Raw genomic sequence first — 13,823 nt, 5'->3', positions numbered from 1 at the left:
AATAAAGTCCAAATCATCGTTGGGCTGACAGCTGAGAAAATGCTGCATCTCTTGCATTTATTGACATAGAGGAGCCTTATTGTTTACCTTTTTAATATCATTTTTTGTAATTTTCAATTGCTTGGTTTTCGTGAAATTAGCCTGTTTTCCTATTAAAGTGTAACAGATTGATGCATCTCCACAGATCAACTTAAAGGCTTCGGAATCCCCCCATTGTAGTTAAAAAAACTGTCAAAACTAGGGCCCCCAAACAGCATCTTGGAAAGGGCCCCCAAAAAGCTAGAAACGGCCCTGAATGCACGTTTTGTTCAGCCGGATAATATCCACATGTCTACCCTACTTTTATCATTTTCGAATCATAAATCTAATCGATAGAAGATAGATAGCGTCGCTGCACCACTCTCACCGCCGTTAGAATGTAGCAAGCAACTGAAGCAAGTGCAATTAATATGGAGGGTGGAGATGTGGAGGATTTCATCAAAAATAATTGTACTAAACTTCCGCTACAGCAGCAACAACAAATACAATCTGATGACAGGCCGATGCCCAAACTGGAGCTGTGTACAGAGAGGAACAAAGGAGCGAGTCGGACGTAAAACGTTAAAGGTCTCCTGATTTAGTTTGTGAATGAATGCTTATTAGAGTTTGGGCTGGAGAGCGCGTGCGGACCTGTCGGTTAGATAACAGGGGTGTGTAAGTCCTGCATCTGATACAAATGTGTGTAAAATGATACCGGGTGCTGTAATCACTCATCTGGTTACGTTATTACATTGACCACCACACCCCCGACCCAAAAGAAAATACGTAATATTGGCTTCCCTTAATTTTTTTCCCCACGCCACGCTACTGCTCAGAGCCAGGAGAACGCACAATTTGGCACTTTTAGCTCTTAAAACAATATATTATTATATATATTACAACCAAAGAAGAGTTACCCTATAATCAAAAAGAGATAAGTCGTTCTTCTCGTATCAGAAGCTAAGATGTGGGTTTGAATCACCCACTGCTTCTTTAAGTATTACGGTAATTAATACAGGGCCAATCAGAGCGCAGACTGAGGCAAAATGAACGCCCCCTTTACCTCACTCTGCGCTCTGATTGGCCCTCATAGCAGACAGTTTGGTTTCTATTTTCAGATATCGTAGTAACCGTCACAGTCAGGATTGGGAGCATTTAACTGAGGCACAACACATTATTAGTCAATTAAAAACGGGTCTTATTTCATGTAAGAGATTATAAGAAGAGTTATTTATCTTTAGTTGCTTGTAACACGTATTTTAGCACCAGGAAAAGCGCTATAAAATCATTGTTATTAGTAATAACCCGTTGCTACTCTGAGTATTACGGTATTTCTACCACGCCCCCTTTTGCCTCACTCTCCGCGTTGATTGGTCGTCACTGTAGTCACGTGTCCAGGGAACAGCGGAAGAAGAGGCCGCAGAAAATAGGTGAGGAAATAAACAAAAATAAAAACAGTGATTTTAACAACAAAGCCTTTAAATGTGTTTGAGTCATCGGTACCGTTCTGTATGTGGAAGTGTTAGCTAACGGACTCTGTGTTCCGTTAAGGTTAGGAGGATTTTAATGTTGAGAAATGATCGTGTTTCGGTTTCGCGGGTGGAAAATAAATCGGAAATAACAACATTGAAAACCAAAAACCACAAACAGTTGATTTCTACACCTTTAATTATAATCTATGGTTACTTGTAAATATATGAGTATGAGTTCCATGCTCTTCTGAGAAATCTGATGTTCAAATTCATCTGTCGATTGAATGTTTCTCAACTCTGTCATTATGCTGCTGTCAAACCCGTGTTTCTGTCCGATACCAGAACACCTCCGACACACCTCACCTCGGGACACATTGGTGTCACTGCCTTTTTTATTTATATTTGAGTGTTGTGTGTTTTGTAATAATGGACCAAGTCTCTTTAAATAAAGATGATGAAGATGATGATGATGATGATATGAGTTTACCAGCTGCTTGCTTTGTTTATCGATCATTTCACGTGTTTAGTGTCAGTAAAGATGGCGGGTTGTCCGACAGCAGGTAAACAATTAAACAAATATGTTTTAAAACAATAAAAACCTTAATAATCATCGTCACGTTCATGAACGGGAGTTTCCCACCCGCTGACGTCACCATTGCGTAATGACGTAGGGTAACGTCACGTGGAGAACTTTGTTTGTTTTTATTTATGAATTAACAAAACCATTATTATATTCTTCTTATGTTTATATTAATATGTTTATTTCACATTCTTACTTTTGTGTTTTATGTAATTCATTATTTAATTAATTATTACTTGTTTTTACGTCACTCTTAAACTTTAATTTAGGGTTTTCTTATTGTATTTATTTTGAATGTATTCTTTGTATGTATGCACGCGATCAGTGGTTAGTATCTTAGTTCATAGCTAAGTACATTTTGCTTTAACATATTTATCCTCCTGGGACCAGTAGCGTGGCGTGGGGAAAAATGTAGGGGAAGCCCATTTTTTGGGTCGGGGGTGGTCAATAACGTAACCAGATGAGTGATTACAGCGCCCGGTATCATTTTACACACATTTGTATCACACAGATGCAGGACTTGCACGCACGCACTCTCCAGCTGAAACTCTCTCCTTATTAATTTAAGCATTTTACTTATTAATGTATGCAGACAATCACACAATCTATGTGATTTTTTGATTTACCGTGCCTCTCAATTGCCCGTGACAGGTTGGCAAGGTCGATGGATCCTGAAGTTGCCCAAGGATTGTTCAGGGAGCACGAATCCTTGTCAAAAGAAGACATGGCCAGAAAATTAGACGCTGAAGTTTAGCGCTTCCAGTTAGCCACTCCGTGCGGACATAATTATCCTCATTGAACGTCCGATTATCTCCCTTTTTCCTCTGTGTACACACAGCACGAGTGCGGGCATTGGCCTGTCATCTGATTTAATTGTTAGTTGCTGCTGTAGCGGAAGTTTAGTAAAGTTATGTTTGATTAAGTACGCCAAATCTCCACCCTCCATAATGCTTCATTTGCTTGATCATTTCTAACGGCGGTGATGACAGTTACAGTATTAAAACTGATGTTGATGTGATTTGATTGGATGGCAGTGTCCAATCAAATCGCCAGCCGCCTCTGAAGGGAAGCAAGAGGCGGCTAGCTTCCCTTGGCATGGCCCTGACCAATCACAGGTTGGCAGGGGCATGACGTGAGCCTTGTCTGATTGGTCAATCCCTCCATTTTTTTTCACCAAGGGAAGCTAGATTCGGCTTGCCTCCTCTCGCAACAGTGAGTGCAATCTACTGTTTCACCATAACATCTAGAGGGGCGCTGTTTGTTTCACTCTTTGTAAAATACTCAATGAGAATGGGGGAGAGCCGGGCCGGCAGCAACACACAGCAAAGGAGAATTATCGAAACAAAACAAAGTGTTTTTATTTATTTATTTAAATTATAACTACAATCCGAAAAAACAGGGGAAGCCTGGCTTCCCTTGGCCTCCGGGAGAAAACGCCACTGCCTGGGACTCTTTTGAGCTACTCTATCAGTCCCTGGTGTTCAGAGGACATCTATCAGTCCCTGGTGTTCAGAGGACATCTATCAGTCCCTGATGTTCAGAGGACATCTATCAGTCCCTGATGTTCAGAGGACATCTATCAGTCCCTGGTGTTCAGAGGACATCTATCAGTTCCCTGGTGTTCAGAGGACATCTATTCAGTCCACTGGTGTACAGAGGACATTCTATCAGTCCCTGGTGTTCAGAGGACATCTATCAGTCCCTGGTGTTTCAGAGGACATCTATCAGTCCCTGGTGTTCAGAGGACATCTATCAGTCCCTGGTGTTCAGAGGACATCTATCAGTCCCTGGTGTTCAGAGGACATCTATCAGTCCCTGGTGTACAGAGGACATCTATCAGTCCCTGGTGTTCAGAGGACATCTATCAGTCCCTGGTGTTCAGAGGACATCTATCAGTCCCTGGTGTTCAGAGGACATCTATCAGTCCCTGGTGTTCAGAGGACATCTATCAGTCCCTGGTGTTCAGAGGACATCTATCAGTCCCTGGTGTTCAGAGGACATCTATCAGTCCCTGGTGTTCAGAGGACATCTATCAGTCCCTGATGTTCAGAGGACATCTATCAGTCCCTGATGTTCAGAGGACATCTATCAGTCCCTGGTGTTCAGAGGACATCTATCAGTCCCTGATGTTCAGAGGACATCTATCAGTCCCTGATGTTCAGAGGACATCTATCAGTCCCTGGTAGGGGTGTAACGGTACACGTACCCGTACCGAAATTATTCGGTACGGGCCCTTCGGTTCGGTACAGGTGTGTACCGAAGTGTACCGAACGAATATAACGTTAAACGTAAAAAATTGAGAACGTGAATAACTTTTTGGAAGTAATCTCAGGTGCTGCGTCGCAGCATTCAGAGTAATTTTCTCACATTGGGTTCAACGCGTCATAGAGCGAGCAAGTCATTTAATTGGATGAGAGGCATACTATGAGAGCTGGTCAGAGGGATGCGTTCAAATGTAGTCAGTAATTTGAGGAACTGTCAAAAATGTATGGCGAACGCAGATAAAGTTGAGCTCGAAAATCCTCCAGCATCATTGAAGTCTCCGGTTTGGGAACATTTTGGTTTTGCAGTTACGTACAAGGATGACGGACAAAGACAGGTGGACCGAACCAAAGCTGTTTGTCGGCATTGTTCAACTAAAATTGGTTACGCGGCTGGCAATACATCAAACTTGCACACTCTTTTGAAAAGGCATCACCCCGAACGTGAATATCACCGGTACCAAAAGAAAAAAGACTGAAGTGCAAACCCAACTCCAGCTAGCATTTAAGCCTCCACTTCTTCAGACCGAGCCAAAGCTATTACAAACGCCAACTATCCTTATGTTGCAATGTTAGCAAAGCGCTACCTGGCTGTATCTGCTACCTCTGTCCCTAGCGAGAGGGTGTTCTCCACAGCAGGAGACATTGTTAGTGCCAGCAGATCTGCCCTTTCGGCAAGCAATGTGGACAAGTTCATTTTTCTTTAAAAAACATGAAAATACAATGACAAGCAAGTCCTAATGTCAAACTGGCTGCTTAGGTGCTAGTACAGTACAGTTCAAATACAGATTATTTCAGTTCATCGAAATGCTGCACCTTAATGTTCATTTTATTATATTTTGTATTTATTTGAGTGAATACATTATTCACAGTTTAATAATAATAATAAAAAAATATATATATATGTTTTGTTTTGTGAAAAAAAATTCTGCTGTACCGAAAACGTACCGAACCGAACCGTGACCAAAAAATCGAGGTACGTACCGAACCGAAATGTTTGTGAACCGTTACACCCCTAGTCCCTGGTGTTCAGAGGACATCTATCAGTCCCTGATGTTCAGAGGACATCTATCAGTCCCTGGTGTTCAGAGGACATCTATCAGTCCCTGGTGTTCAGAGGACATCTATCAGTCCCTGGTGTTCAGAGGACATCTATCAGTCCCTGGTGTTCAGAGGACATCTATCAGTCCCTGGTGTTCAGAGGACATCTATCAGTCCCTGGTGTACAGAGGACATCTATCAGTCCCTGGTGTTCAGAGGACATCTATCAGTCCCTGTTGTACAGAGGACATCTATCAGTCCCTGGTGTTCAGAGGACATCTATCAGTCCCTGGTGTTCAGAGGACATCTATCAGTCCCTGGTGTTCAGAGGACATCTATCAGTCCCTGGTGTACAGAGGACATCTATCAGTCCCTGGTGTTCAGAGGACATCTATCAGTCCCTGGTGTACAGAGGACATCTATCAGTCCCTGGTGTTCAGAGGACATCTATCAGTCCCTGATGTACTAAGGACATCTATCAGTCCCTGATGTTCAGAGGACATCTATCAGTCCCTGGTGTTCAGAGGACATCTATCAGTCCCTGGTGTTCAGAGGACATCTATCAGTCCCTGATGTACTAAGGACATCTATCAGTCCCTGATGTTCAGAGGACATCTATCAGTCCCTGGTGTACAGAGGACATCTATCAGTCCCTGGTGTTCAGAGGACATCTATCAGTCCATGGTGTTCAGAGGACATCTATCAGTCCCTGGTGTTCAGAGGACATCTATCAGTCCCTGATGTACTAAGGACATCTATCAGTCCCTGATGTTCAGAGGACATCTATCAGTCCCTGGTGTACAGAGGACATCTATCAGTCCCTGGTGTTCAGAGGACATCTATCAGTCCCTGATGTACTAAGGACATCTATCAGTCCCTGATGTTCAGAGGACATCTATCAGTCCCTGGTGTTCAGAGGACATCTATCAGTCCCTGATGTACAGAGGAAATCTATCAGTCCCTGGTGTTCAGAGGAAATCTATCAGTCCCTGGTGTACAGAGGACATCTATCAGTCCCTGGTGTTCAGAGGACATCTATCAGTCCATGGTGTTCAGAGGACATCTATCAGTCCCTGGTGTTCAGAGGACATCTATCAGTCCATGGTGTTCAGAGGACATCTATCAGTCCCTGGTGTTCAGAGGACATCTATCAGTCCCTGATGTACTAAGGACATCTATCAGTCCCTGATGTTCAGAGGACATCTATCAGTCCCTGGTGTTCAGAGGACATCTATCAGTCCCTGATGTACTAAGGACATCTATCAGTCCCTGATGTTCAGAGGACATCTATCAGTCCCTGGTGTACAGAGGACATCTATCAGTCCCTGCTGTTCAGAGGACATCTATCAGTCCCTGGTGTACAGAGGACATCTATCAGTCCCTGCTGTTCAGAGGACATCTATCAGTCCCTGATGTACTAAGGACATCTATCAGTCCCTGATGTTCAGAGGACATCTATCAGTCCCTGGTGTACAGAGGACATCTATCAGTCCCTGCTGTTCAGAGGACATCTATCAGTCCCTGATGTACTAAGGACATCTATCAGTCCCTGCTGTTCAGAGGACATCTATCAGTCCCTGGTGTACAGAGGACATCTATCAGTCCCTGATGTTCAGAGGACATCTATCAGTCCCTGATGTACTAAGGACATCTATCAGTCCCTGATGTTCAGAGGACATCTATCAGTCCATGGTGTACAGAGGACATCTATCAGTCCCTGCTGTTCAGAGGACATCTATCAGTCCCTGATGTTCAGAGGACATCTATCAGTCCATGGTGTTCAGAGGACATCTATCAGTCCCTGATGTTCAGAGGACATCTATCAGTCCCTGATGTACTAAGGACATCTATCAGTCCCCTGAGTTCAGAGGACATCTAATCAGTCCCTGATGTTCAGAGGAAATCTATCAGTCCCTGGTGTTCAGAGGAAATCTATCAGTCCCTGGTGTTCAGAGGACATCTATCAGTCCCTGGTGTTCAGAGGACATCTACAGTCCCTGGTGTTCAGAGGACATCATCAGTCCCTGGTGTACAGAGGAACCATCTATCAGTCCCTGATGTTCAGAGGACATCTATCAGTCCCTGGTGTACAGAGGACATCTATCAGTCCCTGATGTTCAGAGGACATCTATCAGTCCCTGGTGTTCAGAGGACATCTATCAGTCCCTGGTGTTCAGAGGACATCTATCAGTCCCTGGATGTACTAGAGGACATCTATCAGTCCCTGTGTTCAGAGGACATCTCTCAGTCCTGTGTCAGAGGACATCTATCAGTCCCTGGTGTTCAGAGGACATCTATCAGTCCCTGTGTTCAGAGGACATCTATCAGTCCCTGGTGTCAGAGGACATCTATCAGTCCCTGATGTTCAGAGGACATCTATCAGTCCTGGTGTTCAGAGGACATCTATCAGTCCCTGGTGTTCAGAGGACAATCTATCAGTCTCTGGTGTACAGAGGACATCTATCAGTCCATGGTGTCAGAGGACATCTATCAGTCCCTGGTGTTCAGAGGACATCTCTCAGTCCCTGGTGTACAGAGGACATCTATCAGTCCCTGGTGTACAGAGGACATCTATCAGTCCCTGGTGTACAGAGGACATCTATCAGTCCCTGGTGTACAGAGGACATCTATCAGTCCCTGGTGTACAGAGGACATCTATCAGTCCCTGGTGTTCAGAGGACATCTATCAGTCCCTGGTGTTCTGAGGACATCTATCAGTCCCTGGTGTTCAGAGGACATCTATCAGTCCCTGGTGTTCAGAGGACATCTATCAGTCCCTGGTGTACAGAGGACATCTATCAGTCCCTGGTGTACAGAGGACATCTATCAGTCCCTGGTGTACAGAGGACATCTATCAGTCCCTGGTGTACAGAGGACATCTATCAGTCCCTGGTGTTCAGAGGACATCTATCAGTCCCTGATGTTCAGAGGACATCTATCAGTCCATGGTGTTCAGAGGACATCTATCAGTCCCTGGTGTACAGAGGACATCTATCAGTCCCTGGTGTACAGAGGACATCTATCAGTCCCTGGTGTTCAGAGGACATCTATCAGTCCCTGGTGTACAGAGGACATCTATCAGTCCATGGTGTACAGAGGACATCTACCAGTCCCTGGTGTTCAGAGGACATCTATCAGTCCATGGTGTACAGAGGACATCTACCAGTCCCTGGTGTTCAGAGGACATCTATCAGTCCCTGGTGTTCAGAGGACATCCTGTGCTTTCCAGTGATATGTCATCACCAAAAACAAACACCCCTGGGATAGAAGAGGGTCAAGAAGAAGGTATCACTGCAAGGGGGAAGTCTTGCCATCATTTGACGCCCTTATTCAGCTCGGGACGCCCTGAACTCGAGCCGAGGGCGTCCAAAAATATTAATAATTCGAGAGAAGATCGAGAGTTTTTATGGCTTGAAATGAGGAAATGGAAAAAGGCCATCCCTCTGTTGGAGGGGCAATGGAGTCTGGTGGGATTCTTTTCGGAGTGTTGAAGATCGTTTCCCCGACATCAGCGGTGCCTGCTACGGGACAACACGGAACGTGAGCGATTTGGACGCGATGAGCGGGGGGGGTTTTAGTGGAGCGTGAGCTGCGAGTGCCGGAGCCTCGCAGCGGCGAAACTGAGGCTCCGTGGTGAACTGTGGTAACGTGAGGAGCCGTGAGAGAGCCGAGCCAAATGATGCGGCTCACTGACGTAAAGAGACAGTATCTATAAAGGACGGCTCAAGTCAAAATTCAATTATTGTTCTATATACATATTCCTATGTTTATAAATTAAATGAATGATTAATAAAGTATTCATATTTACATTTCCAGGATCCTTGCATCTGTCATCATGCAGAGCACCACTAACTATCTGTGGCTGATCTCAGACCTGCTGGGTCAGGGAGCCACAGCCAATGTTTACAGAGGAAGACACAAGGTGAGAGCCAATCAGAGAGCAGCAACGGCCCACAGCCAGTCAGAGAGCAGCAGCACGGCTCACAGCCAGTCAGAGAGCAGCAGCACGGCTCACAGCCAGTCAGAGAGCAGCAGCACGGCTCACAGCCAGTCAGAGAGCAGCAGCACGGCTCACAGCCAATCAGAGAGCAGCAACGGCCCACAGCCAATCAGAGAGGAGCAACACGGCTCACAGCCAATCAGAGAGCAGCAGCACGGCTCACAGCCAGTCAGAGAGCAGCAGCACGGCTCACAGCCAGTCAGAGAGCAGCAGCACGGCTCACAGCCAATCAGAGAGCAGCAGCACGGCTCACAGCCAGTCAGAGAGCAGCAGCACGGCTCACAGCCAGTCAGAGAGCAGCAGCACGGCTCACAGCCAGTCAGAGAGCAGCAGCACGGCTCACAGCCAGTCAGAGAGCAGCAGCACGGCTCACAGCCAGTCAGAGAGCAGCAGCACGGCTCACAGCCAGTCAGAGAGCAGCAGCACGGCTCACAGCCAGTCAGAGAGCAGCAGCACGGCTCACAGCCAGTCAGAGAGCAGCAGCACGGCTCACAGCCAATCAGAGAGCAGCAGCACGGCTCACAGCCAGTCAGAGAGCAGCAGCACGGCTCACAGCCAGTCAGAGAGCAGCAGCACGGCTATCACTATGCATTACTAGCAAAAAACTACAAAAGTCCCTGAGTCTCTGATTCTGATTTCAGGGTTCTTTAAAAATATATTTTTACACTACATATAATACACTTATATACATTTTAAGAGACACGCATCTGATCTGTAGACTGGAGGAACGTCTCGTCTGCAGCTCTGTAACCGGGAAGCAGATGATCTGAGCGGTGAACTGTTTACATAAAGACAGCTTCTCCAGCACTTCCTGTCAGATTCCCAGTTTGAGGTCAAAGTCTGTAGCGAGGGCAACATGTTATTACAGCGTAAAGGTACTGATGTTGTGTTTTATTACACGTTAGAAAACGGGCGACCTGTACGCAGTGAAGGTGTTCAACAACCTGAGCTTCCTGCGGCCGCTGGACGTCCAGATGAGAGAGTTCGAGGTCCTGAAGAAACTGAACCACAAGAACATCGTGAAGCTGTTCGCCGTGGAGGAGGAGGTCTGGAAACATGACCCTTCACCACACTACCTATTATTATTCTATTCTCATTCATTCATATTTTTATTTTATGCCTATTTTATTCTTATTTGTATTTATTTTGTATATTATTATTTTGTCTTATTCAGATTCTGATCTCATATTGACTCGTCTTGCTTTAGAGCAGCGGTGGGGAACCTTTTTCCTCTCAAGGGCCATTTCAATGTTTACAACATCCTCAGAGGGCCGTACCAATGATTGACCTCTGCTTAAAAAAACTAAAACCACAGCCCATTCATTTCATTCTGTGCAAAGAAAAAGCAACCTCTGAATCCAGATCTCTCACCATGACTCGCGCACGTGCACGGTGTGGCATGCACGCACGTGCACGGTGTGGCGTGACCACCAAAACAGAAGGATATGGACACAAGATGTGTGCAAATGTATTTCGTTTCCTATCCATGTGAACATGATTTAAGTGGGGGGGGGGGGGACCTAACCTCCTCTAGGGGGGTCCAGGGGGCATGCTCCCCGGGAAGATTATTTTTTAAATGTTGAAGTTAAAAGCATCAATCTGGTGCACTTTGAGAGCAACATGAGGAGATCTATGGAAACATCTCTCAACACCAGATGAAACAGAACTGGAAGCACATTTATTTTTCTTTATGGATATTTTACAAATCACTCTCCTTTCAAACTGGATTCTTCTTTATTAATAACTACTTTTTTTTACTGTCATATAGTATTTTATACCTGTTTACTTTATTCTCTTGTTTTTGTATAACTATAATGATCATATAAAGATGTGCCTTTACCTCACTGGTTGGAGAAAAAGCTTCTTATATTCGTTAGCATAGCTAGCTAACCAGATGCTAATAACAACACAGTGATTGACAGAGGAACAGATCACTGGGCTTTCAGCTAAAGACACAGCCACGCAGAAACTGCAGCATGTGTACGGCTCCTTATCGGTACTGCAATTTCTGAAGTGCTGGAGTGGCGTTCTGGTGCTCTCCGTCAGAACTGCACCCCTGTCAGACGAGACATATACCACGTGATGACACGTTAGACTCGTGTTGTGTTCAAGGACCCTGAACTTGGCCAGGAAAAACAGGCACTCGCTTGTTTAATTTTTTTGCGGTCTAGATTTCTTACATTTTTTTCTTTTTTGCGTGTGTTTATAAATTACCTCGAGGGCCGTACCAAATTGTCTCGCGGGCCGTATACGGCCCGGAGGCCGGAGGTTCCCCGCCCCTGCTTTATAGCATGTCTGTGTTCTCCTCAGGTCAGATGTGTTTAACGTGTTTCCTCTCTCAGTCCAACACCCGGCACAAGGTGCTGGTGATGGAGTATTGTCCGTGTGGAAGTCTCTACACCGTCCTCGAGGAATCCTCCAACGCATACGGACTGCCGGAGGACGAGTTCCTCATCGTGCTGCACGACGTCGGTCAGTCACTCAGAACAGGACTCATGTCAGGGTTAGGACTCATGTCAGGGTTAGGACTCATGTCAGGGGTTAGGACTCATGTCAGGGTTAGGACTCATGTCAGGGGTTAGGACTCATGTCAGGGTTAGGACTCATGTCAGGGGTTAGGACTCAGAACAGGACTCATGTCAGGGGTTAGGACTCATGTCAGGGGTTAGGACTCATGTCAGGGGTTAGGACTCAGAACAGGACTCATGTCAGGGGTTAGGACTCATGTCAGGGGTTAGGACTCATGTCAGGGGTTAGGACTCAGAACAGGACTCATGTCAGGGGTTAGGACTCATGTCAGGGGTTAGGACTCATGTCAGGGGTTAGGACTCAGAACAGGACTCATGTCAGGGGTTAGGACTCATGTCAGGGGTTAGGACTCAGAACAGGACTCGTGTCAGGGGTTAGGACTCATTACAGGACTCATGTCAGGGGTTAGGACTCATGTCAGGGGTTAGGACTCATATCAGGGGTTAGGACTCAGAACAGGACTCGTGTCAGGGGTTAGGACTCAGAACAGGACTTGTGTCAGGGGTTAGGACTTGGAACAGGACTCATGTCAGGGGTTAGGACTAAGAACAGAACTCATGTCTGGGGTTAGGACTCATGTCAGGGTTAGGACTCATGTCAGGGGTTAGGACTCATAACAGGACTCATGTCAGGGTTTAGGACTCATAACAGGGGTTAGGACTCATGTCAGGGGTTAGGACTAATGTCAGGGGTTAGGAGTCATAACAAGGGTTAGGACTCATGTCAGGGGTTAGGACTCAGAACAGGGGTTAGGACTCAGAACAGGACTCATGTCAGGGGTTAGGACTCATTACAGGACTCATGTCAGGGGTTAGGACTCATAACAGGGGTTAGGATTCATGTCAGGGGTTAGGACTCATGTCAGGGGTTAGGACTCATAACAGGACTCATGTCAGGGGTTAGGACTCATAACAGGACTCATGTCAGGGGTTAGGACTCATGTCAGGGGTTAGGACTCATAACAGGACTCATGTCAGGGGTTAGGACTCATGTCAGGGGTTAGGACTCATGTCAGGGGTTAGGACTCATGTCAGGGGTTAGGACTCATAACAGGGGTTAGGACTCATGTCAGGGGTTAGGACTCATAACAGGACTCATGTCAGGGGTTAGGACTCATGTCAGGGGTCAGGACTCATGTCAGGAGTTAGGACTCATGTCAGGGGTTAGGACTCAGAACAGGACTCATGTTAGGGGTTAGGACTCATGTCAGGGGTTAGGACTCATAACAGGACTCATGTCAGGGGTTAGGACTCATAACAGGACTCATGTCAGGGGTTAGGACTCATGTCAGGGGTTAGGACTCATAACAGGACTCATATCAGGGGTTAGGACTCATGTCAGGAGTTAGGACTCATGTCAGGGGTTAGGACTCAGAACAGGACTCATGTCAGGGGTTAGGACTCATGTCAGGGGTTAGGACTCATGTCAGGGGTTAGGACTCATAACAGGGGTTAGGACTCATGTCAGGGGTTAGGACTCATGTCAGGGGTTAGGACTCATGTCAGGGGTTAGGACTCATAACAGGACTCATGTCAGGGTTTAGGACTCATAACAGGGGTTAGGACTCATGTCAGGGGTTAGGACTCATGTCAGGGGTTAGGACTCATCTCAGGGGTTAGGAGTCATAACAAGGGTTAGGACTCATGTCAGGGGTTAGGACTCAGAACAGGGGTTAGGACTCAGAACAGGACTCATGTCAGGGGTTAGGACTCATTACAGGACTCATGTCAGGGGTTAGGACTCATAACAGGGGTTAGGATTCATGTCAGGGGTTAGGACTCATGTCAGGGGTTAGGACTCATAACAGGACTCATGTCAGGGGTTAGGACTCATAACAGGACTCATGTCAGGGGTTAGGACTCATGTCAGGGGTTAGGACTCATAACAGGACTCATGTCAGGGGTTAGGACTCATGTCAGGGG

At 46.1% G+C, this 13,823-nt stretch overlaps 1 protein-coding gene across 1 annotated transcript in view; it reads left to right on the top strand.

Annotated features, from left to right (window-relative positions):
* Nucleotides 1-1,325: 1,325 nt before the first annotated feature.
* Nucleotides 1,326-13,823, top strand: part of tbk1 (TANK-binding kinase 1) — a 34,235-nt gene continuing 21,737 nt past the window's right edge. Inside the window, exons 1-4 of the mRNA XM_034232224.1 lie at nt 1,326-1,448; nt 9,189-9,294; nt 10,278-10,418; nt 11,715-11,844. Coding sequence (XP_034088115.1) covers nt 9,208-9,294; nt 10,278-10,418; nt 11,715-11,844 — 358 coding nt within the window. The 5' untranslated portion in view covers nt 1,326-1,448; nt 9,189-9,207. The remainder of the gene's footprint in view (nt 1,449-9,188; nt 9,295-10,277; nt 10,419-11,714; nt 11,845-13,823) is intronic.

Source organism: Gymnodraco acuticeps, unplaced genomic scaffold (assembly GCF_902827175.1).
Source record: "Gymnodraco acuticeps unplaced genomic scaffold, fGymAcu1.1, whole genome shotgun sequence".
Classification (NCBI taxonomy): domain Eukaryota; kingdom Metazoa; phylum Chordata; class Actinopteri; order Perciformes; family Bathydraconidae; genus Gymnodraco; species Gymnodraco acuticeps.
This window is presented reverse-complemented; position numbering and strand designations above follow the sequence as displayed.